General features: G+C 42.0%; 1 protein-coding gene across 4 annotated transcripts in view; it reads right to left on the reverse strand.

Annotated features, from left to right (window-relative positions):
- cdc42bpaa (CDC42 binding protein kinase alpha (DMPK-like) a) overlaps window positions 1–18993 on the reverse strand; it is a 126167-nt gene extending 107174 nt beyond the window's left edge. For 3 of the 4 annotated variants that reach the window (XM_060934435.1, XM_060934437.1, XM_060934436.1), the window contains exon 1: window positions 17784–18993. In XM_060934435.1, coding sequence (XP_060790418.1) covers window positions 17784–17961 — 178 coding nt within the window. In that variant the 5' untranslated portion in view covers window positions 17962–18993. The remainder of the gene's footprint in view (window positions 1–17783) is intronic. The other variant, XM_060934434.1, reaches the window with a different exon arrangement.
- Between the last annotated feature and the right edge of the window lie 6255 nt (window positions 18994–25248).

Consider the following 25248-nt stretch of genomic DNA (forward strand, 5'->3'; position numbering starts at 1 on the left):
CTGCATGGAGGAATGGGCCAAAATACCAGCAACAGTGTGTGAAAACCTTGTGAAGACTTACAGAAAACGTTTGACCTCTGTCATTGCCAACAAAGGGTATATAACAAAGTATTGAGATGAACTTTTGTTATTGACCAAATACTTATTTTCCACCATAATTTGCAAATAAATTCTTTAAAAATCAGACAGACAATGTGATTTTCTGGATTTTTTTCCTCATTTTGTCTCTCATAGTTGAGGTATACCTATGATGAAAATTACAGGCCTCTCATCTTTTTAAGTGGGAGAACTTGCACAATTGGTGACTGACTAAATACTTTTTTGCCCCACTGTATACTCAAGTGTGTGAGTACAGATACAGCAGAGAGCAAACAGAGTCCAAGAAGCTATTGCAAAAGATCATGCATCCGGAACAGAAACTCATATGGTGTGTGTGAGACACAGACTGCCTAAAAGTGGAGCTCCCGATGAATCTAAAACGTGTTTGTAAGAAGTGATGGTGGCCAGAGCGGTCACTCATTCTGGTTACGGGCAGAGCCGTCAGCCCAGGGAGCTGTATTTGTTATGCTACAGACACTCGCTGCTGTATTTATATCCAGATGTGCCTCTGTCAGAGTATGTTATAAAGCTTTGCTGTCTGTCATCCTGATCCATCATTCATGCACAATGGAAAGTTTCTGTGCGCTGCTTATTATATTTTGTGCTCTGTGCATTGGTTGAACTGTGGTTCAGCACAAGACTTTGAGAGGCTAATGTTTGTTTATGAGAAAACGACCTGGTGGTTTTCTGCAAATTTCTTCAACGTTATCGCGTAACTATTAAAATGGTTAACAGATGTATCGTAGGAGGGTGTAGCAACACCAATCATGATGGGATTAGTACTCGTTTTCCAAAAGACCGGACAATGAGAGAGAAATGGGAGCGCTTGGTCTACACAGGCTGTGCACTGAAACCATGCAAAGCTCGCGCAGCCTGCTGGCGCTTCCGCAGGTAACGTCACGAATCTGGCTCCAGACTCCCTCAGGATTTTTCCAGACGTGTTTTTTTTTTTTTTTCCTGCTGTAGACAGATGGCCTTGTGCAAAATTACCCTTCTGGATGAGTGTGTAAAGGGACATACTTTCATATTAAAAAAAAAAAAAAAAACCACGAAATTGGTCCAGAATATGCCCTTTACTGCCAAAGGCTGCTACAGTGTTGATAAATAATCCCACATTATCTTTTAAAAAGCAAATTAAAAATAAGTGCTGGAAAAAACTCATCCATCTTATGTAAATAAAAGATACAAATTTTGTTGTCCGGTGGGCAAGTGTTTACGAGCTTCGTTGCCTTGCACTTACGATCGTGTTCCCTATGGTGGCACAGGTACAGTGGTGCTTGAAAGTTTGTGAACCCTTTAGGATTTTCTATACTTCTGCGTGATTGATGCTGCAAAAAGATGTTGACGGAAGGCTGAAAGGGCGTGGAGGAAGAGCAAGTCAACTGAAGATTTTAATTTATTTAAGGCCCAGAGAAATCATGTGATTCGTCCGATAAATGAAGCGAAAGACATACTACACTTCATCTCTGAAAATTGTGATAATCAAAGCAAACTCTTTCAAGCTGCAAAAGCGCTACCAATACCAAAAAGTGAACTTTGCTTTCCAAATGCTTCTGACGACACAGTGTTGTCTAATGATATTGGCTTGTTCGTTGTGCATAAGATCTCAAGAATTAGGAGTGAAGTTGATGCCATGCATCTGGAATCATCCTCTCGTGACCTGGTCCCTGATGACAAGAGGATTGTAGTATTGTGTTGTCCTTTCGTCAGCTTAGTGAAGATGACGTTAAAAAACTCATGAGTTCTGCCAAGTAGTACTGTGAATTGGATCCAGTGCCTACGCCAGTCTTGGTAGAATGTTTGGATATATTACTACCAGTCGTCACTCACTTGATCAACTCATCGGCTAATGGATATTTCCCTGAAGTCTGGAAGGAGGTTATTGTTAAGCCGTTGCTAAAGAAAGCGGGACTAGACGCTGTGTTTAACAACCTGCGCCCAATTAGCAACCTACAGTTCATTTCTAAGCTGACAGAACGCGTAGTCTGTGAACAAGTATCTGACTACTTGCAAACTCATGGCTTAGTTCCTGAACTACAGTCAGCCTACAGAAAAAGCCATAGCATGGAGACAGCACTTTTAAAAGTGCAAAATGATACTGAGCATGGACCGTCAGCATGTGATTTTACTTGTGCTGTTAGATCTGAGTGCAGCCTTTGATACGGTCGACCATACAATCCTCCTCCGTTGACTTGAGACATCATTTGGTATCACAGGAAGAGTACTTCAGTGGTTCGCTTCCTATCTGTCAGGCCGTGCACAGCGAGTGGTATATGGTGAGGGTCTTTCAGACAAGTTCCAGTTATCGTGCGGAGTGCCACAGGGTTCCTGTCTAGGATCCTTACTCTTTTCACTATATGCCAGTAAGTTGTTTATCATCAAGGAACACTTACCAGTGGCACATGCATTTGCAGATGACACCCAATTATATCTGTCGTTCAAGGCGGACTGCAGTATAAGTCAAGTGGAGTGCATTGCTGCGATGGAGAGGTGCATCGAAAGCAGTATGCGCGTGGATGGCAATGGACAAGATGAAAATGAATGATGCGAAGACCGAGTTCTTAATTATAGGGACTAAACATCAGCTCAAGAAGGTTAACATTCACAAGTTAACAGTGGGTGAAGTTAATGTCTCAACTGCCAAGAATTTAGGAACAATATTTGACAGTAATAGGAGTCTAGTACCTCATATTGAGAACACTTGTAAGACTGCATTTTTTCATCTCCATAACATCAGGAGAATTAGAAAATATCTTTCTGCTGACACTTCTAGAATCCTAGTTCATTCCTTTATAACAAGTAGATTGGACTATTGCAACAGTCTTTTGTATGGCCTTTCGGCCAAGTCTATTAGCAAATTACAGCGAGTCCAAAATGCAGCAGCAAGGCTTATTACAGCTACACCTTGTTTTTCTCATATTACTCTGGTTTTGTGCTATCTGCACTGGCTCCCGGTTAGTGAATTAACAGTTTTTAAAATGTTAGTTTTAACTTTCAAGGCAATGTATGGGTTTGCACCAGCATACATTTGTAATTTGGTTCAGATTAAGTCATGTAGCACATATGCTTTACGCAGAAACCATGACATTTCTCTCACACCATTCAATGCCAAGACAAAGACGACGCTGGCGGCGATAGGGCCTTTGCAGCAGCTGCACCAACACTTTTCAATACACTTGCTCGAGAGATTAAACAGGAGAAAGATTTTAACAACTTTAAGAAATTAGTTAAGACGTTTCTATTCAATAGGAGTTTACAACTAGCTAGTTTATATTAGGGATTAATATTTTTTCTGCAATACACACGCGCGCACGCCACATGTACGTATATGCCCATATTATAATATTTTGTAACGTGCATTTGATCATATATTTCATGTTAATTTGCGCAATATAAGCAACAAATTAAATCTTAAAAAAAAACGACCTAAAACAATCAGATTTTTCACACAAGTCCTAAAGGTAGATAGAGCCTCCTATTTTCCGTTTCAAAAAACATTAAATTCCATTTCAGAGAATGGCTAATTCCGTTTCAATTCTATTTCAGACAATTTGTTTCAGTTATATGCTCAAATGACAACTAAATTGGCATTTTTAGATTTTCAACATATACATAATTCAGAATCAGAATTCTTAAGTACATGTAATAAATGCATGAAATTTTATGTCTCAGGTAACTGGTGTTGGGAGGCATCTGCATGTTTGTTGTCCTTGTGCATCTATCCCTATAATCCTGCTTTACTGGCCTGCTGTAGTACAACTTCATATACAGCTTTAAACTTTCTGTACACAGTCTAATATCTTAATGCACCTTAGAATCAACACTAAATTTCACTTCACTGAAAACATGTTTCATTTATTTAAGACTGTAGTTAATTAGTGCTGTTAACTTGATTGTTGACCGGCTCCTGCTATTTTCTTTAAAAAAAACTTTATATTGTATATTAATACTTTCATGGTTATCCTTACTCTTTATACATTTGAATAAAACAATCTCAGTTATCATTCTATCCATGTTTTTCAAACATGGATAAAATGATTTGTTGTTATTGCTTACAATGTTTTCAGTGCAACGACAGGTCTAACAAAGTGTGACAGTGTCCATTTAATATATACTTTAAATGATTCAAATTATTTAACAGTTAACTCAGTTTAATTTACATTTTGCCTGTAAATTATTCATTTAATAATGCACAAGTCTTCAAACTCTTTATATAGAAAATCATTCTTCGGAACATAACTTAAGAACAAACCATTAAATCATGAAAATAATCAGTTGCTATTATATAATGTTAAACTGAAAAGCCTTGGTGCAAACTACTAATGGAAATCTGACTGTTCAAAATCTGCCTTCAAGATCACCATTATAATACAGCATTAGGAGTTCCTTTGTGCTTGAAAATATTCCGTGGCCACGCGTTAATAACGCGTGGGAACGAGATCCTATTCCGTGGCCACGACTTGTTTAATGCGTGGGAACGAGATGATTATTAGGTGGCCACGAATTAATAACGCGTGGCCACGAGAAGTGTTAGTCATTTCATCACTGAGACTGTTGACTTTCTGGCATCAGTAGCTTCAGCCACAAAAATGGACAAGTTTGATCTGATTTCGTTTTATTTTAATCTAGGCATGAATTATAATGATATCCTTAAAATCACTTGCAGTTAGACATGGAGTAATTCTGAGCAAGAGACACTTAATTCGGCTGCTCAAAAAGCACGGGCTCAAACGTAGACAATATGCTGACCTCGGGGAAATTATAGATTTCATCATGCAGGATAAATCCTGTATTTACTGCACAATTGACGGCCGCTCAAAAACTGGACATCATCCCATCAGGCTGGAAATTGAATCATCTCGTGGCCACGCGTTATTAATTCGTTGCCACCCAATAATCATCTCGTTCCCACGCATTAAGCAAGTCGTGGCCATGGAATAGGATCTCGTTCCCACACGTTATTAACTCGTGGCCACGGAATATTTTTTTTTCTTTTCACCCATGTCACCAGAGGGGCTCCGTAGATTCCGTTTCTGACCCCAATTTCCGCGATTGCGGACAATCGGAGGCCCTAGGTAGATAAAAGAGAACCCAGTTAAACAAATGAGAAATAATTATACTTGGTCATTTATTTATTGAGGAAAATGATCCAATATTACATATCTGTGAGTGGTAAAAGTATGTGAACCTTAGGGTGCATCAGTTGCCCTCACTTACATAAAATCTAATGCATTTTTGTTTGGGTGTTCCTTTTCACCAATAAAGACATCCTGTAAAGTTTTTTGATCATATTCAAAAGTCTAATGGTGGTACCATAAGGTTCATTTTTTGCCAAAAAACACTTATTTTATGTTTTCGCGTAAGGTTTGAATCACAATGTTGGACTCCATTTATTGATTTCTTGTGACCCAGAGATCATGTTAAGAACCTTTGCAAGGGATTGAGAAGCATTAACATGATTCATAATACATTTGTATTGTTTAAAAGTAGTTGAACAATGATTCAATGAACAACTAAAACCGTGCTTGATAATCTCATCTCATTATCTCTAGCCGCTTTATCCTGTTCTACAGGGTCGCAGGCAAGCTGGAGCCTATCCCAGCTGACTACGGGTGAAAGGCGGGGTACACCCTGGACAAGTCGCCAGGTCATCACAGGGCTGACACATAGACACAGACAACCATTCACACTCACATTCACACCTACGGTCAATTTAGAGTCACCAGTTAACCTAACCTGCATGTCTTTGGACTGTGGGGGAAACCGGAGCACCCGGAGGAAACCCACGCGGACACGGGGAGAACATGCAAACTCCACACAGAAAGGCCCTCACCGGCCACGGGGCTCGAACCCGGACCTTCTTGCTGTGAGCCGACAGCGCTAACCACTACACCACCGTGCCGCCCGGTGCTTGATAATATATTTAGAATATTTACTAAAAATGTGTATCTAAGATATTTGGTATACTCTATAAGGTGCCATAATGTTTCATGAAAAGTGATCGAAACTGTCATAAAATAGCAGCTTTTTCCATAACTTTGAGCTCCTGGTGCCACCATTAAACTTTTGAATTTTGTCAAAATATTTCACCCAGTGTGTTTTCTTACCAAAAGGAACATAAAAAATAAATGCATCATGATCAGTGGAACTTTTCATTTTTAGGAAGCAACTGATGCACCCTAGTGAACCTCTAGGATTAGCAGTTAATTTGAAGGTGAAATTAGAGTCAGGTGTTTTCAATCAATGGGATGACAATCAGGTGTGAGCAGGCACCCTGTTTTATTTAAAGAACAGGGATCTATCAAAGTCTGATCTTCACAACACATGTCTGTAGAAGTGGATCATGGCACGAACAAAGGAGATTTCTGAGGACCTCAGAAAAAGCGTTGTTGATGCTCATCAGGCTGGAAAAGGTTACAAAACCATCTATAAAGAGTTTGGACTCCACCAATCCACAGTCAGACAGATTGTGTACAAGTGGAGGAAATTCAAGGCCATCGTTACCCTCCCCAGGAGTGGTCGACCAACAAAGATCACTCCAAGAGCAAGGCGTGTAATAGTCGGCGAGGTCACAAAGGACCCCAGGGTAACTTCTAAGCAACTAAAGGCCTCTCTCACATTGGCTAAAGTTAATGTTCATGAGTCCACCATAGAGCTGGGTGATACGGACTTAAAAAATAGATTTTTTCACAAAATATCCGATTTTAATCGATTTTTCCCCCTACTAAAATTGCCTTCCACTGTGCCCCATTCTTATCATCAGGCACACAGTTTGAAAATGTGTCAGGGACGGTTGCTCGCTTTACTGCAGATGGTGCGCTCGTGCTGCGGCTGTGTTCATTCGGCTGGGAGCAGCACTTCTCCCGCTCTGCTGCATGCTTCTGTTTAAGGTGTTGGAATAAATTCGTCGTGCTGCTTCCTTTGGAAGCAACCATTTTCAAACACGCCTTACAACGAGGACTTGTTTGGTCTGCGTCCGACGCTGCAAAACCGAACCAATTCTAGATCACGGAGGAAGTTACTCCTTTCTTGGGCACAAGTTGCGGCTTTCGTCCAAATCACTGCCATGTTGTTTGTGTGCGTCTATGGCAAGCGCGCGGGAGGAAGGCTACAGTGTCAGTGCCCGATCCATCCCTGCTGCCCGATCTGTTCTGCACATGCGCAGAGGGGAGCGTCGGTGGCGGAAGTTAAAACAGAGAAAACCGATTTTCATTAAAAAAACCACACACATCGTCCTTAACTGTAAATGCAAATTAATCGATAAAATCTATTTAACGCCCAGCTCTAGTCCACCACCAGGAGAACACTGAACAATGGTGTGCATGGCAGGGTTGCAAGGAGAAAGCCGCTGCTCTCCAAAAAGAACATTGCTGCTCATCTGCAGTTTGCTAAAGGTCACATGGACAAGCCAGAAGGCTATTAGAAAAATGTTTTGTGGATCAGTGAGACCAAAATAGAACTTTTTGGTTTAAATGAGAAGCGTTGTTTGGAGAAAGGAAAACACTGCATTCCAGCATAAGAACCTTATCCCATCTGTGAAACATGGTGGTGGTAGTACCAGGGTTTGGGCCTGTTTTGCTGCATTTGGGCCAGGACAGCTTGCCATCATTGATGGAACAATGAATTCTGAATTATACCAGCAAATTCTAAAGGAAAATGTCAGGACGTCTGTCCATGAACTGAATCTCAAGAGAAGGTGGGCCATGCAGCAAGACAACGACCCTAAGCACACAAGTCATTCTACCGAAGAATGGTTAAAGAAGAAAAGTTCATGTTTTGGAATGGCCAAGTCAAAGTCCTGACCTTAATCCAATCGAAATGTTGTGGAAGGACCTGAAGCGAGCAGTTCATGTGAGGAAACCCACCAACATCCCAGAGTTGAAGCTGTTCTGTATGGAGGAATGGGCTAAAATTCCTCCAAGCCGGTGTGCAGGACTGATCAACAGTTACTGGAAGCATTTAGTTGCAGTTATTGCTGCACAAGGGGGTCACACCAGATACTGAAAGCAAAGGTTCACATACTTTTGCCACTCACATATTTAATATTGGATCATTTTCCTCAATAAATAAATGACCAAGTATAATAGTTTTGTCTCATTTGTTTAACTGGGTTCTCTTTGTCTACTTTTAGGACTTGTGTGCAAATCTGATGTTTTAAGTCATATTTATGAAGAAATATAGAAAATTTTAAAGGGTTCACAAACTTTCAAGCACCACTGTATGTAAAGATGTCATATGGTTACAAAATTCATCAAAAATCAGATTGCTAATGCATCATATTCTCTTAAGTATGGAGCTCTGCCATAAAAACATTCATTTATTATGGGAACGTGTTCACAATGCTCAACATCAAAACCCAATTATGTATTAAGCTTCAACTAATCATTAAATATATATTTTTCTATTACATATACATCTGATTGACACATAACACCAGAAGTCTGAGAAAACAAATCTAGCACTAGGATATCATGGAGCTACGAGCTGCAAATTTGTCTTTAAAAAAAAAACCACCACAATCTAACAAACAGATGCAACATATTTGGGAATACATGTGTGTTATTTACCAGCTGGGAGGTCCTTATCGTGAAATACCGTGACCGAAGTCTTGAAAGTACTGACCGAAACCCTCTGGGCCGAGGTCAGTATTCAAGGCTGAGGTCACGGTATTTCACCATACGGACCGACCTTAAGCTGGTAAATAATGTATTTATTTTTTTCTTTACCAAATTCTAACAGAAAACGAGAGCGCCCGAAAGGGAAAACCGAGCCGAGCCGCCATTTTGAATCCTCATTCACGGCTGTAATGCAAATTGCTTTCTCCTCGGTATACAAGTGCACTTCCATGGCAGAAAAAACCCACTACATTTTGCCACCTATGTAGTCCCCTATTTATACAAAACAGTCATTCAGGATTCAGTCATGTTTTTGCTCTGTGTTGGCAAATTACAGTTTTTAGCTTTCTCCTGAAATGTTCCCTTTTATTTCTTCTTCCTCAGGGTAGTAAAACACGCTTTCGCTGTGAACACTGTCGTTATCGCTATCCATGCTGTAAAATTAATGCTATTCTCCTGAGAAATGCTGGAAAAAATGTAAGATTTTTGATAATTTTATAAATAAATCTTGTAAAAAAAAAAGATAAATTTGACAAAAAAAAAGTACTACTATGTTTGTTGTTGTGAACGAGCGAGTCGCTAGAGGTCCATAACCAGGGTCCGTACTGTAGGATACGGACCCGCTCGCCAGCCAATCAGAGCGCAGGATTTGGACCACGAAAAAAATTAATTAATTTCTCTCACAAAATTCAGGTGCATACTGGCTTTCATGGACCTTTTAAATTTTCTGGGTGATTCAGAAATCCCTCTATTCTGTAATGACAGTCATACTTTCCCCAATGCTGTTCCTTTCACACAGGATTTTGAGTCACAAAAACATGCTTGATATTTACAAGTTGAAAATGGAGACGCGGCAACAGATTTGGTGACCAAGACTGTCTGTAAACCCCTCAAAGCACAGAATTATTTGGGCAGATAATCACTTCCGACAAGCCTCGAGTCAGGAACGCCCCCGTGATTATCGGAAGGAGTGAAACGGACCCAAAATTGGCTCAATCATCCTCTAGTGCAGGGCTAGCTTTAGGTATGTCAAAAAAATAATACAACATTTGCATTAACATGGAGCAATTTATTTTTCAACAGTGGTGTTGCAATGTCGATACCCAGCACCGTGAACATAGACTTTTTTTTTTTTTACAAGAAGCAATTTGTTGCATATTACTCCTTTAACATTTTATTGACAACAGATCAAATAACATTTGTTAATATATGTAGTTCAGATGTGTCAGACTCAAGTCCTGGACAGTCACAGCACTCAAGTTTTTTACACACTTTATACCACAGCGTGGCTGAATGCTTGAATCTGATTGATCAGAAGGTGAGCATTATTTTCATAACAGCACATCAGACTGTAGTTCTGGCTGCAACAAACTGTAAATTAAATAAATTAAAGTGCGTAACCAGTGATGTGTTTTGAGGTTTTTTTGTTAGGAGATATTTATTTAACCTTTAAGGAAAGAGGTTCATTCTAAGTGCTTTGCAATAGTCACAGTGACGTTTATCAGAATAGGAATGTTTTTAGGACAGAGAAGTTTGCATTTTCTGGTATAACACAAATGAGAACAGAAACTAACTCATCTTTTGGACATTCCACAACATTAAATCTAACTATAAACCTTTAAAATGTGCAACTTTTTGTACAGTAGGAAATTATTTATTGGCAAATCCCTGTGTTATAAGAGAACTTATAAGAGAATACACCAGAACTTGCCCTTACCTGAAAACAATGCACTTCAACAATAGCTCAGCTATTTATGAATATCTTCAGTGCATTACAAGAGAAACAATATAAATTACAAAATAAATCTGTAAGGTGAAAGTCTGAACGTCTGCAGTCTAAGGCTACATCCACACGACAACGGCAACGAGATTTAAAAAATAAAATATCGCGTCCACATGGGCAACGGATCAGTAAAATATCAGGTACATATGGCAACGCAACGCTTGCTGAAAACGATGCAATACACATGCCACACCTCTAGGTGCGCTGTAAGACGGTCCCATCAGAGACACCACAACAATAGAAGAAGTAAGGACGCATGCGCATAAACTATTATGCATGAGACTTCATATTAGCCACAAAGTCAGAAAAATCTGTTCGTAAAATTACGTTATAATGACCAAATACAATGAAAAGTATTTTTCCAGTCTCACCTGTGAAAGGTAACCCCATGTGATCTCGTTTGGACGGTAAACCTGTTGGTACAGTCAAACGCAGCACATGAATGAGGCATCTTTATTCTCCGCTTTGACCTATCCAATATGGCAGCGAGGATGACGTATGATTCTACGCGGAAGGCGGCGTCTTTAGTGGTCCGGAATAAATTGAATGCTACATGTTGATGGATTAATTTGTTCTTCTACGCCCTTTTTGAGGAATGTATTGTAGGACTTAAACCAACATCTGAAGAGGTGAGATCGCTCCTTTTTTTCCCTATTTTTGCTGGTGGGATTGACTCTGCCCTAAGGGCTATTCTCTCTCTCTCACTTTGCACCATTACACAATAAATATTCACAGTGAAAATATTTTGTAAGCGCGTTTCATGAACCAAGTTATAGGATTTGTTGACAACTCGCATCGAGTTCGTTACACTTCTACCCGGCGTGAAGCACATGTGGTTGTGACATCATAAACAAATCCGTTCTACTCATCCAGACGACTTCGCAACGGCGCCGTTGCCAGATCTTTCCACTCTGGAACCCGTTCTCAAAAGATTTCGTTTTGGAGCACCCAAAACGCCGGTGCTGTGTGGACGCCAGGCCGAAACGATAAACAATTTTATGAGATTCACCTGAATCCATTGCCGTGTGGACAGGGCCTAACACTCCCTTTACTCCCCCCCCCACAATGTTCAGATGTCTTAATACACCTAGAATTTTCTGTAATGCAAAACACACCCCCGAGTTTTGTTATGCAAATGCTGAAGAAAGCACTTCGAAGCACTTAGAAAGCACTTCCTGTCTTGGTAAAGACCGGACATAAATGTCAATAAATTGACCTGTTTGGACTGGTGATTACGAGTTATGGTATGTGAAACCCCCTTATAACTGGCCTTCTTGAAATACCACAAGATGTCAGGGACTGTTCCCTTAGTCAGCTTTTTCCGTTAAACAGTTGGGCCATAAAACCAACCGATCCTGCTCTGCATCTGTGACATTCATAGACCTATACATGCCTTAAAACCCAAGCTTGCAGAGCTCAACACTTATCTTGTGTTTTAACTTTCCTGTAGCACAGTAAGCCAAAGGGGTTTGTCGGAAACTAATATGCATTCAGTAAAACTGCACTTTTATCACAACATCTTGGTTATTTTAGCACTCACTGCTTTGTCCTCATCCCAATATAACACCAAAGTAGCTTCAAGTATCAGTCAATATCCAGACAGGTACTGATCCAACGCTGACAATAACCAACTCAGCTCTCTGAAAGCTTCGTTGCCAAGTTATGTGAAACCTTGGATACAATGGAGGTTTGCGCTAATGTTCTCATGTTGATCATATTGCAAATCAGCCTCGCATTCTGTGTTTCAACAGAGGATTGTGGAGATCCCGTGTGACAATTCAAACGTCAACATCACAATTCTGGATCAGGCTCATAGATGGAAAACATTGCGTCCTTGTCAATAAGTGATAACAATAGAACACTAACGTGAACAAGAAAAGCCTGATGATTGACTACATATAATTGACTAATGAGAAATACATATAATTGACTAATTTGGGAGTTTTTTCTAGCACACAATAACATTCCAACAAGACAAATCACTAACAACATTAATGACAAAGGCTCGTCATCTGAACAGGCTATACACTCATCATCCGTACTCAGTTAGCTGGGCTGAAACATCTCTAAAAGCGCATCACAAGGTTATGACCGTCATAACAAAACTGGCTGGCTGACAGACGGGATACACGTTCCAGCTTGTTCTAGCGTAGTTCTTAATACTAGGCTACATGTTAATAGTTCTCTAAGACCCCGTCCACACGTAGCCGGGTATCTGCTAAATCGAAGATATTTTTCTACGTTTTGGCCTGTCATCCACATGAAAACACATCAAAAACGAATATTTAAAAAAACTCCGGGCAAAGTGAAGATTTTTGAAAACTCCGTGTATGCCTTTTAGTGTAGACAGAGATAACCGGAGGTTTGCGTTTTAGAACGTCACAATCTGCGCCAAAAAAATGACAACAAATCTGCCCTGACGTCAAACGTGCGACCTTTGTTTACTGCAGAAGCCAGATTAAGCATGGACTTAAGATAGCCGCACACCACGGCGATCCACGCGGTACCGAACCGACCCATTTCAGAGCCGACTCCCGACAGGGCACGCACATATCCCCCGACTGTTGACGAGTGCAGTCGCGATTGAAGCGACACGTGACAACTTAATAGCTTTGTGATTGGCTATTGGATATAGTTACTGTTAAATCCAACATTTGAAGATGCTACAGGCTGAATTACAAATGACACAACACGGAATATGTAGCGCACTATCTAGGCTGCATGAGCTATTATTCCCAACCTTAAATAGTGCACTTATATACGGGAGTTAAAGCGATTTGGAGTTCAGCCACACAACTTGAGCAGAGTGGCTTTCCAGCCCACTGTGTCTATGGATAAAGCTTCAGTCTATGGAATTACAGTATATACCTGCATTAGGTGCTACCAACACGTATTTCTCGCGCTAGAAATTGTGTTTAATGATGTCACGTGTTATATGCGAAAGATATGATTGGCTATTGCTAGCGACTCTCGCCGATCAGTCTGGCTCCCGATTAGTTTTTCGAATCGGCTGTGAGACGAGTCGGGACCATCGAAAACTAGTCTTTACGCCTGACTCGCGACTTCAGTTGGCTCGGTACGCTGAAAATCGGCGTAGTGTGCGGCTAGCTAAAGAGTAATGGATCGGAGTAGTGCCTTGAAAGCGTTAATTATTGTGCAGGTGCTATTTACATGTTTAATTTTAGAAGCCCAACTACTGCTCCAAGAGCACAGGCGATGTGATTAGGGGGTAGGATTTGGGGAAATAGCCATCTACAGGTTTGGAATGCTTATGAATGTGATTGAAAACGCAGATGTTCGATTATGTGTGGAAGGGATTTTTTTCGAAGACGAGGTGGTGTGGATAAAACATTTTTATAAACGGAGGGGGGGAAAATGTTCGGTTTTAAAAATACCCGGCTACGTGTGTACATGGCATAAGAGGAGCTCAAGCGTTACATGACGTTTTCCAAAAAGAAACAGACATGTTTAATTCTTTATCTAGATAATAGTGTTTAGAAATAAATATGTAAATCAAAGCCCTAAATGCCAAATTTCATTCTACAAGGAGGGAGAGTAAAACAAACTAACTAGCTATTATCAAATAATCACTTATTTGTATAAAATCACAGTAATTGCTTTAAGTGTATTTAGTATACTTTTGAAGTATTCACTGATAAGGAATGCTCAGACACCAAGAATAACTCCTTTGAAATGGGAACGACTGTTTATATTTTCCAAGACTTGGCCTTTTTATAGGCTACACAAACTCCCTTAAAGACTCAGCTGTTATGGGCAAAGAACAGACGATGCAGAGGATTAACAAATGTAATGTGAGAGATGTACAGGTTTAACAAATGTAATGTAATACAGTGAGAGTTACTATATTACACGTGCACTACAAAAAAAAAAAAAAAAACACATTCCGCTTGCATAGCACAGTGCAATACATTTTTGCTGACTTGCTGAAGGTTATGAGGAAATGCTGAGAGCCGAAATACCCATGCCAGAATTTTCACAATTCTGATTAATCTGCATCTAATGAAAAAAATATTTACAGGCCTGCTTATTTCACCAAGATACTTTACAGAGTGTACTTGTTCTACTCCTAAGCTTATAATACACTCACATTTTAGAAATATGTAAACTATCAGTAGAAATGACGATGCTTGTAATTTATAAAATGTACTGTCACAACTTTCAGTCATTTCGTGTATGTGGTCCCATTAAAAACAAAAACGGGGCAACACACTGAACCTTGATGTTTAACTCAGCCGTGCAGTTCAGTATGCAGACATGACTAAGTATTTCACAGCATGTTGTTACTTGACTTTAGTAAAGGCTTTATGCACACTGGAAATGCACTGGGACTTTACAGGACCCCTAGCACTGAAAAAATGCAATCAGTAACCTAAAGTGCACATATGCACACACAAGTTTACATGCTTATATTAGTGATGACACCTTAGAGAAACATTTAGCCCAACCCCCCCCAAAAAAAAAAAAAAAACGATCAGCCAGAGATTGCTCACCAAATAAACATCATCTGTCCAAGAACTTTAAGCATGTGATCAGTTGACAGCAGCTACACTCACTGAACACTTTGTTTGGTATGCATATCATGTACGTACACTTTGTATGTAAGCAAATACTGTCTGCTATGCACAATTTGTGACCGCCTTCTACTCCATCCATCAACGCAAAGAGATAACTGCTGACCAGATAATCTTTTAGGTGGTAGATCATTCTCAGCACTCACACAGATGTGGTAGTGGCAGGCTATTGTGTGGGCCGCTGGTATGAGTATCAGGCAGAACAGGTTTGCATACTGTGTGTACTTAATGTGCAATTTATTCAACCTGCCTACTTTGTTGGTACACCAGTTACACACGATACACTCCGTTTTCCTTAGAATCATTTTAATATTAATCCTGTAGCCCACAGGTTCCTAAATCCAGGTCCTCCTGAGTGCCAGCTGTTCTGCACATTTTAGTGTTTTCTCTGTTCCAACACATCCACTTCGACTCAGGAATGGCTGTTACTTAGCTGATGAGTTGAATCGAGGTGATGGGAGGAGAACAAAGACTAAAATGTGCAGTAAAGGAAGTTCTCTAGGACCAGACTTGGGCATCTGTGCTTTAGCCATGGTGATCAGGCTGGAGAGGTATGTATATTTGGCCGATTGATTATTCTCAATTCAGCAGTGCAGCTCAGCATCTGATACACTCATAACAGACTCCTACACCATGCCAGGTCAGGGTCAGTGCTGAGAAGGGTCTACTAAATGATGGACAGTTGTGAAGGTCGCCTCACAGCAAAAAGGTTCCGGGTTCTAACCCAGCGGCTGGCGAGGGGCCTTTCTGTGTGGAGTTTGCATGTTCTCCCCGTGTCTGCATGGGTTTCCTTCACAGTCCAAAGACATGCAGTTAGGTTAACGTGCAGCAGCCTTGGGCTGAAGTGAACCTTGAGCAAGGTACCTAACCCCTGACTGCTCCAGCGTGGCTGCCCACCAGTGTTGCCAGATGTACGATAATTGTCGTATTTGTACGATAATTTTGCCCTCTGTACGATCAAACACGCATCCCTCTCTCTCTCTGACCCCCAAGAATCATTTCGCAGGCTTTCCACTCAGGCGCCATCAAAAGACATACACAGAACGCACACACGTAACCACAAACACGTAGCCATAGAAATGTATGCATCATTACCATACACAACTTTTGAGCCTAGCAGCTGAGCGAGAAGAGAGAAACTGTCGAAAAAGAGACGTAAAAAGAAAAGTGCCTAAATGAGTTCAGAAAACGAAGGGGAGGATGAAAGTGGAAGAGCAAAGAGAAAGGCAGCATCCGAAGAGCAACGGAAAAGTAAGCACAGGCCACAGACTTGCCGGACAGAGTGGGAGAAAGATCCTAAATTTTCCGGATGGCTAAAACCTGTGCCGGGAAATGATGCTAAGGCATACTGCCGTTGTTGCAACATTCAAATGGTAGCAGAGAGCACAGTTTTGAGAAACCACGAAAAGTCGAAGAAGCATTCAGAAAAAAAAGAAAAATCTTGCACCATCTCAGAAGTCAATAGCACACTGCCTACAAAAACCACCTGAAAAACAAAAATTAGACGACGCTGTGAAGAGTGCAGAGATCAAGCTTGCAGGCTTCATGGCAGAGCACAATGTGGCTGTGAGAAATTCCGACCATTTGGTCTTAGTCTTAAAGGACATTTTCAAAGATTCACAAATTGCCCAAAACATGACCCTTGGACGCACGAAAACGACTGCCATAACAAAACGTGATTGGTGATTGTTATGCCGAGAGCCTTGCTGAAATTCTGAAAACTAAGAAATTTAGTGTGTTGATTGATGAGTCAACTGACATTGGCAATGTGAAAACACTGTGTGTCGTCGTGTGTGGCATCGGACGGCGACAGCGACCTGGAGGTTGAATTCGAATCTTTCTAGTCTTACGTAATTGTGCATTTACTTTCTCTTTGTCTCATAGTTTTCCCTCTACTATGGGAATATTGTGAATTACTGTTTAAAAACTTAAGTAATATTCTTTGGAAATTAAAATACAGCTAAAATAACTATATTGTATGCGTTTTGTTTGTGTACGATAATTTCTCACAAAAAAACGATAATGGGCGGCACGGTGGTGCAGTGGTTAGCACTGTCGCCTCACAGCAAGAAGGTCCGGGTTCGAGCCCCGTGGCCGGCGAGGGCCTTTCTGTGCGGAGTTTGCATGTTCTCCCCGTGTCCGCATGGGTTTCCTCCGGGTGCTCCGGTTTCCCCCACAGTCCAAAGACATGCAGGTTAGGTTAACTGGTGACTCTAAATTGACCGTAGGTGTGAATGTGAGTGTGAATGGTCGTCTGTGTCTATGTGTCAGCCCTGTGATGACCTGGCGACTTGTCCAGGGTGTACCCCGCCTTTCGCCCGTAGTCAGCTGGGATAGGCTCCTGCGACCCTGTAGAACAGGATAAAGCGGCTAGAGATAACGAGATGAGAAAAACGATAATTTTGAGGTTTTGGTACGATACTTGCATATTTCCTATCTGGCAACACTGCTGCCCACTGCTCTGGGTGTGTGCGCACGTGCGTGCTCACTGCTTCAGATGGGTTAAATGCAGAGGATGAATCTCACTGTGCTTGTGACAAATAAAGGTTTCTTCTTCTTCTTCTTCTAAGGCGGCATTGTGCAGAATAACAGATCGGCTACGGTCAGGATCAGTTGAACAAAATGATCAATGCTTGTGGTATAGCTAATAAAGCGATCAATTTCAAACCAACCACCATGTGCGATGACACTTACCCCACTCTAGGAACTCGGAGATGTTCTTCTCTCTCCTGAGGGGGGAATTATTGCACTCATCATACAGACAGATGAGCACATCCAGAAGAGACTCGACACTGAAACACTGGCCATTAGACTGGACAGGACCATCCAGGAAGAGTTTTTCCAGCTTTTTCAAACGAACTTCCCCCGACATGGTGGAACAAAAAAAATGTAGTAGTCCCTGCCTTTACAATATCTGACAGAATTGTGTTGAAAATATAAACAGAGACATTAAAAAGGGGGTCAGTTAGCCACGTCGGTGCTGAGGCTCCAAACACACACAGCTAGCTAGCTAAGCTCCAGGAGAGAACACTTCATGCTCCCATTCATACACAACACAGAACCATGGTGGTCTTAGCTAGAAAGCTAGCTAGTTGTTTGTTTTTCTTGAGCTAGTCGTATTTATTTCGTTCATCTAATATTATCCGCTACATTTTCCGAAAGTTGTTGGGAGTCGAAATTTAGTCGAGTCAAAAAATTAAAGAAATATCATCCCGACCTAGATGTGCATGTCGCTCCACTCTTCACACTGCTCAATAAAACGTTTGCAAGAAAATAACAAGCCGTTCATGCTTAAAACGGTATGTATATGTTTTGTAAAAAAAAAAAAGATAAATAAATCAAATTTGTCTTCTGCTGCTAACCAGCTAAGGTGAGCAAACCCTGCAGCAGAGAAAGATATGCTAGCTAGAAAGCTAAGTAGCTAGCGAAATAATTGCACTAGGTAAGGTTAACTCTTAAATACCTCAACCACTCGACAATGGAAGTGTTTTATTAAACCTCGGTTTAAGCGACACTATTTAGTACAAAATAATAATCTGCAAAAAAATATTAACGCATTAATTAGATTCTATTACGAACTACGTTTGGCTAACCACAAAGTAACTTGTAAGCTAGCTAATGACAGTGTAGCTATAGCAGCCAAGCTGGTTAGCCGAAAACCTTAGCGAGCTAACTAACTTGACAGAACTTCTCCCACAAAAATAGAGTTCATAGGCAGTACAGACAGTCCGTAAAACAAACCGACGCCTCTAAGAAAGAAGTCCTTTCCACAGTCGAAAACCACCAGGATGAGCAGCGAATACCGTTCCCCGTGTCCCACAGCCCTGTGGAAATCCGTGCCTCTCCCCTTGCGCGACCTCAACCCGCAGCCCACCGCGCTCAGGGGAATGCGGCTGTAGCGGCAGGAAAAGGCTCCATCCTCAATTACTCCCTACATGTAGTACACTAAATAGCGCACAGAGTCCATTATTTTGTATCCGGTATAGTGTCCCTATGGAGGGAATCGGTAGTCATTTGAAATAAAGCCCGAGAGAATTCCACACTAACATGGCGATGAGCGCACAACAGCTGTTTTGCTTTATGGGGAAATTCAGGGATGCTGGAAGTGCCTATTCCGCTATTTCTGCATCATAAATCACTGATAAAGATACGATTGTTTTGTATTGTGGCAGAAGAACAAAGTTAGTTATCTAAAGCCTTTTAAAGTCTACAGAGACGTTCTGAACTGTTATCTCTTCATGAGCTTTTTCCAACAATTTCATTGCCCATTATTTATGTGTTGTGTTGTGTTGTGTTGTGTGTATTTGTTGGGCCTCCCCCCGATAGCCAAAAAAATTGACACAGGATCGATTATTTGTGACAGTGTTTTCCTCCCCCAGTCGCTTTATCCTTGACCAGATTGCATACTGGAGGTCCCTGAGGTCCTGCTGTGCATCAGTCACATTTTATTGCAAATGTCTTTCTGGGGGGAATAAAGGTTTATTTCAACAAATAATTTGAAAAGCATTAAATATTTACAGGGGGAAAGACATTTAGTAAGATCTGCTCTGCAAAAATGTTACAATGTGTTACTTTTCCGAAAAGCAGATGTGTGTGTGTGTGTGTGTGTGTGTGTGTGCACGTCACCTCTGATTTATAGCAACACAAATCTACCATGTGCAAGTGTAAAAATAAATAAATGTTTATATATATATATATATATATATATATATATATATATATATATATATATATATATATATATATAATTTTTTTAAAAGGTTTCAGAAATTACATTCGAGTGCCAAGGGTTAGATGTCTGCAGGACAAAAATTAACAAGACAAAGAAACTGAATTTATGTTTCACAGATGTTCTTTATAATCAGCAACAAAAATGGGTCATCAAATATATAAACACATAATGTTCACTATGGAAAAGAATTTGTTTAGGGTCATTTTATTTTTAAAAGACCAAGTAGTCAGTTTTGTACATATAATCTAGGTTACATCAGGGAAGAAAGAGGGTTCAAAAAGCAACAGTAAAATATGAGTAGCATTTAGCTGAGTTAAAAATAGGGAGGAAATTGTCATTGGGTTTTTTTAATGCAAGAGATAGATAGATAGAGAGAGAGAGAGAGAGAGAGAGAGAGAGAGAGAGAGAGAAATAATGATAATGGTGTGATAGCGCCGACTGCTGGACAGATTGTATAATGTCAAGTCAAGTTTATTTCTCTAGCGCTTTTAACAATAAACATTGTCGCAAAGCGGCTTTACAGAATTTGAATGTCTTTAAACATGACCTAATTTTATCCCTAATCTATCTCCAGTGAGCAAGCCTGTGGCAAGGAAAACTCCCTCAGACGACATGACGAAGAAACCTTGAGAGGAACCAGACTCAAAAGGGAACCCATCCTCATTTGGACGACAACAGACAACATGATTAACAGTTTTAACATGAAGTCAGTTTCGTTGAAGTTATAAACTGTTCATTGATGGAAACTTGAGTGCAAAACTGTTCATGACAACTGCAGTCCTAAAGTTAGCAAGTCAACTGTAGTCCTCAGCCATAAAAGCATTACTGTAAGGGTCCAGAGCATCTTCCAAGTGTGACTTTCAACTGTCCACATGGGGCCGTCCTCCACAGGAGAAATGTGATGAGACTCCAGCCAGACATAGGGCATCAGGATGGATCAGGCAGGTCCGAGGAGCAGAAGAGGTCAGCATCTCTGCATAAACACTGCATTTATGTGTTTATTTATTCTATTTGAATACTCGTCAATAATTGGTCAATTTCTCACTAACGCAATAATAAACTCAATACCTCAAGCTGATTGATTATTTTTGTATAATACACCGTTGCTATGGAACCCATCATTAGCGGAAGCAACAAAATCATTTTTAAATAAATATTTTGTGTCAAATTATTGATTTTTCCCCTAAGTAGCTGTATAATAAGCGGGATAATGTACAGTGAGCTGGTCATTCCCAGCATACTCAGCAGTATAGCAGATGGGTAGCCTATATTTCTACCATACAATGATTGTGTTTGGTTTTTTTTTTTTTTTTTTTTTATTGTTTTGTTTGTTACTCACAAAGACCTGGCAGAGGAGGCAGAGAGGAGTAGCTTCTGGCTGTGGCTAAAGAGGAGGGATATATGCTGGGGCACCACCTAGCTCAAGGGTAGGCTGCAGGGGGCGACTGGGAGACATCCTGGTCGCTGCCCCGCCACCAGGAGACATTCCAGGTTCAAAGGGGCGAAACATCAAGGAATGGTGGTACCCGGCTGATGACCCTGCAGCAAGCCTACCCGTAGGCACCAGAGGAGGTGCGTCAGGCAGCAATGCCTTAGCAGGTGAACATCTACCTGTGTGTGTGTACTGCTTTTGGTAATCCAGTGACTACTGCGAACAGGGCAGTTGGAGTCCAGGGAAGACTGGAGGACAGCCAGGAGAGACTGGTTGGCAGTGGGAAAGACCGCACAGGGAGTGGGCCGCCGGTAACCCAACCCACTTGTCTCTGTTAAGAGGCACCCAAAACTCACCACAAAGATATTAAATAGAAGACAACCTGCAGGCCCTCCAAGAGGCGGGGAGAAAGATGGGCCTAATTGGATGGATAACATGATAACGACAGGAATGGACAAGGATAATGAGAAGACTTTACGGGTGTGTGGGTGCGGATGGGAAAAGGTGACCTCGGTAAGAGGCCTCCGAATCCAGCAGGGGAGAACGAAGTGTGGAGGGAATACCCCACAGCAACCTTGCACTGCTACAGCGGATCAGACAAGAGGGACTAAAGGCCAGGAAGAAAACCACAGTGCCGCCAGTACTGCAGGCACCAGAAAGACCCACGTAACCCCCCTGAAAAGGCAAAGCCAAGAGGCACAGAGGAGAAGGCTCCAGCCAGGAGGAACAAGATCAAGTGGCCGAAATCCAGCGAGTCAGCAGCATGGCAGAAATTGGACCTGGATCTCAGCCAGGTGCTACGCTCCCTGCAGGGTAGTGTGGAGTCCAGGCTCAACCTGTTCGGAGAAATTCTCTACAAGGAATGCAAGGACAGGTTTGGAGCAATTACCAGCAAGAAGTCCACTATACCAAGGCAGAAGGGGAGACGAGAGAGAGAGATTGAACAGCTAATCCAGCAGCGACGGCAACTCCGCAAGTGTTGGAGGAAGGCAGACCAGACTGAGAGAGAGGGTCTAAAAGGCCTATGGAATGAAATCAGACAGAGGCTAGCCCACCTGTGGAGGGCAGAGTGCATCCGAAGGAGGCGAAAGAGAAAAGAGAAGGAGCGAGCCAACTTCTTCAAGAGCCCCTTCAGGTTTGCCAGGCAGCTGTTGGAGGAGCCAAAGTCGGGGACATTGGAGGTCTCTAGAGAGGAGCTAGAGGAGTACATCAGGAGGCAATATAGCGATCCAGCAAGGAATGAGCCCTTAGGCCCACCAGGCTATCTGCCTCATCCAGACCCACCAATATGCAAATTCAACATCCTCTCCCCAAAGCTGAGTGAGGTCCAAGAGGTTGTGAGAAAGGCTAGATCTACATCAGCCCCTGGTCCCAACGGGGTACCCTATAAACTGTTCAAGAAGTGCCCGACAGTGTTGAAACAGTTGTGGATTCTTATGCGAGCCACATGAAAAAAGCTGACCATCCCTGAGGCATGGCGGAGAGCCCATGCAGTCTTCATCCCTAAGGAGAAGGACTCAAGAGTCATTGGCCAATTCCGGATCATTGCTTTGCTTAAAGGCAAAGGATAGATCTTCTTTTCCATCTTAGCATGACGAATGACCAACTACCTGCTCAAGAACAGATACGTTGACACCAGCTGCCAGAAGGCGGGCATCCCCAGCTACCCAGGATGTGTGGAGCACTCCTTGGTAATCTGGGAGCAGATCCAATGGGCTAAGCGCGAAAGAGCTGATTTGCACGTTGTGTGGCTTGATGTAGCAAACGCATATGGCTCAGTGCCCCATCAGCTCATTGACTATGCCATTGAGTTTTTCCACATGCCAGACAGCATAAGGACCATCATTAAAAGCTACTTCAATGACCTGCAGGTGGCCTTCTCCTTCCAGGGTTTTACAGCCGGGTGGCAGCAGCAAGTAGGCATCGCAATGGGGTGCTCAGTATCTCCCATCCTCTTTGTGGCTGCATTTGAGGTAATTCTCATTGGGGCAAGGCAGATGGTAGGAGGACTCAGACTGCCATCAGGCCAGAAACTTCCTCCCCTGAGAGCCTTTATGGATGACATCACCAGCCTTCTGCCAACAGCACCATGCACATCAAGGCTGCTGAAGAGAGTGGATGAGCTGATGTCCTGGGCCAAAATGAAAATCAAACCTGCCAAATCCCGAAGCCTCTCTCTCTGAAAGGGGGTAAGAAACGACCGTACCATCTTTGCCATCGGTGGGGAGAAGATCCCCCTGCTTGCTGACTATTCCATCAAAAGCCTGGGGAGACATTATACAGCAGAGCTCTCAGACAAGCAAGCAGGGAAAGCCATGATGAAGCAGCTAACGGATGGCCTCTCAAGAATTGATCAATGCCAGCTCCCAGGAAAACTCAAGGCCCGGTGTCACCAAACCACACTGTACAACAGGATAATGTGGCCACTAAAGCTATGCGAGATCCCAGTATCCACGGTAAGCAAGTTGGATGGGAAAGCTAACATGTTTATCCGGAAATGGCTGGGTCTGCCGCGATGCCTGTTGGAGACTGGTCTCTTTGGAAGAAACATCCTCCAGCTGCCCTTGCAGTCAATTACTCTGGGCTATATGCAGGAGAAGACTAGGTTGGTGCTGGAGATGAAGGAGTCCACCGACCAGGCCATGAAGGCCGCCAATGTCCAGATCCATACTGGCCGTAAGTGGGAAGTCCAGACTGAAGTCAGCAAGGCAATAAGCAGGCTGCAGCACAAAGAAATCATCGGTCGAGTGCAGGTAGGAAGAGCTGGCCTTGGATCTGGAGAAGTCTCAAAGTTCTGGTCAAAGGCAACGAGGAAAGAGAGGAAGGAGCTGGTTGTGGCAGAGGTGACAAACATGGAGAGCGAGCATCTCAGGATCAAGGCCGTTGCTCAGGGACGCCGGGGGAATGGACGACATGGGAGGGTGTGGTTGGTAAAACCATCAGCTCGGCCGACCTTTGGAAGATCCCGCAAGCAAAGCTTAGTTTTCTGGTAAGAGCCACCGTGCCTTGTGCCTTTTGAGGTATTCCGTTGTAGATTTTGAGGTGTGTTTTGGATCATCATCTTATTGTAGGGCCCATCCTCTTTTTAACTTCAACCTTTTTTACAGATGGTGTGATGTTTGCTTCCAGAATTTGTTGGTATTTTTCGAATCCATGCTTCCCTCGACCAATGAAATGTGCCCTGTGCCACTGGCTGCAACACGACCCCAAAGCATGATCGATCCACACCCATGCTTCAGAGTTGGAGAGGTGTTCTTTTCCTGGAATTTGGCACCCTTTTTTCTCCAAACATACCTTTGCACATTGTGGCCAAAAAGTTCTATTTTGATTTCATCAGGCCACAGGATTTGTTTCCAAAATGCATCAGGCTTATTTAGATGTTCATTTGCAAACTTCAGATGCTGAATTTTGTGGCTAGGATGCAGGAAAGGTTTTCGTCTGATGACTCTTCCATGAAGGTCATATTTGTTCAAGTGTCGCTGCATAGTAGAACAGTGCACCACCACTCCAGGGTCTGCTAAATCTTTCTGAAGGTCTTTTGCAGTCAAACAGGGGTTTTTATTTGCCTTTCTAGCAATCCAATGAGCAGTTCTTTCAGAAAGTTTTCTTCATCTTCCAGACCTCACCTTGATCTCCACTGTTTCTGTTAACTGCCATTTCTTAATAACATTACGATCTGAGGAAACAGCTACCTGAAAACACCTTGCTATGTTCTTGTAGCCTTCTCCTGCTTTGTGAGCATCAATTATTTTATTATTCAGAATGTGAGGGAGTTGCTTAGAGGAGCCCATGGCTGTTGATTTTAGGGACAAGTTTGAGGAGTCAGAGAATTTATACAGCTTTGAAATCTGCATCATCTGACCTTTCCTAACGAAGAATTTGAACAAGCCACAGCTCAATAAGCTAATTAAGGTCTGGAACCTTGGTAAAAGTTACCTGAGAACTCAAATGTATTGGGGTGCCCAAACTTTCGCATGGTGTTCCTTTTCGTTTTT

Source organism: Neoarius graeffei, chromosome 11 (genome assembly GCF_027579695.1).
Source record: "Neoarius graeffei isolate fNeoGra1 chromosome 11, fNeoGra1.pri, whole genome shotgun sequence".
NCBI lineage: Eukaryota > Metazoa > Chordata > Actinopteri > Siluriformes > Ariidae > Neoarius > Neoarius graeffei.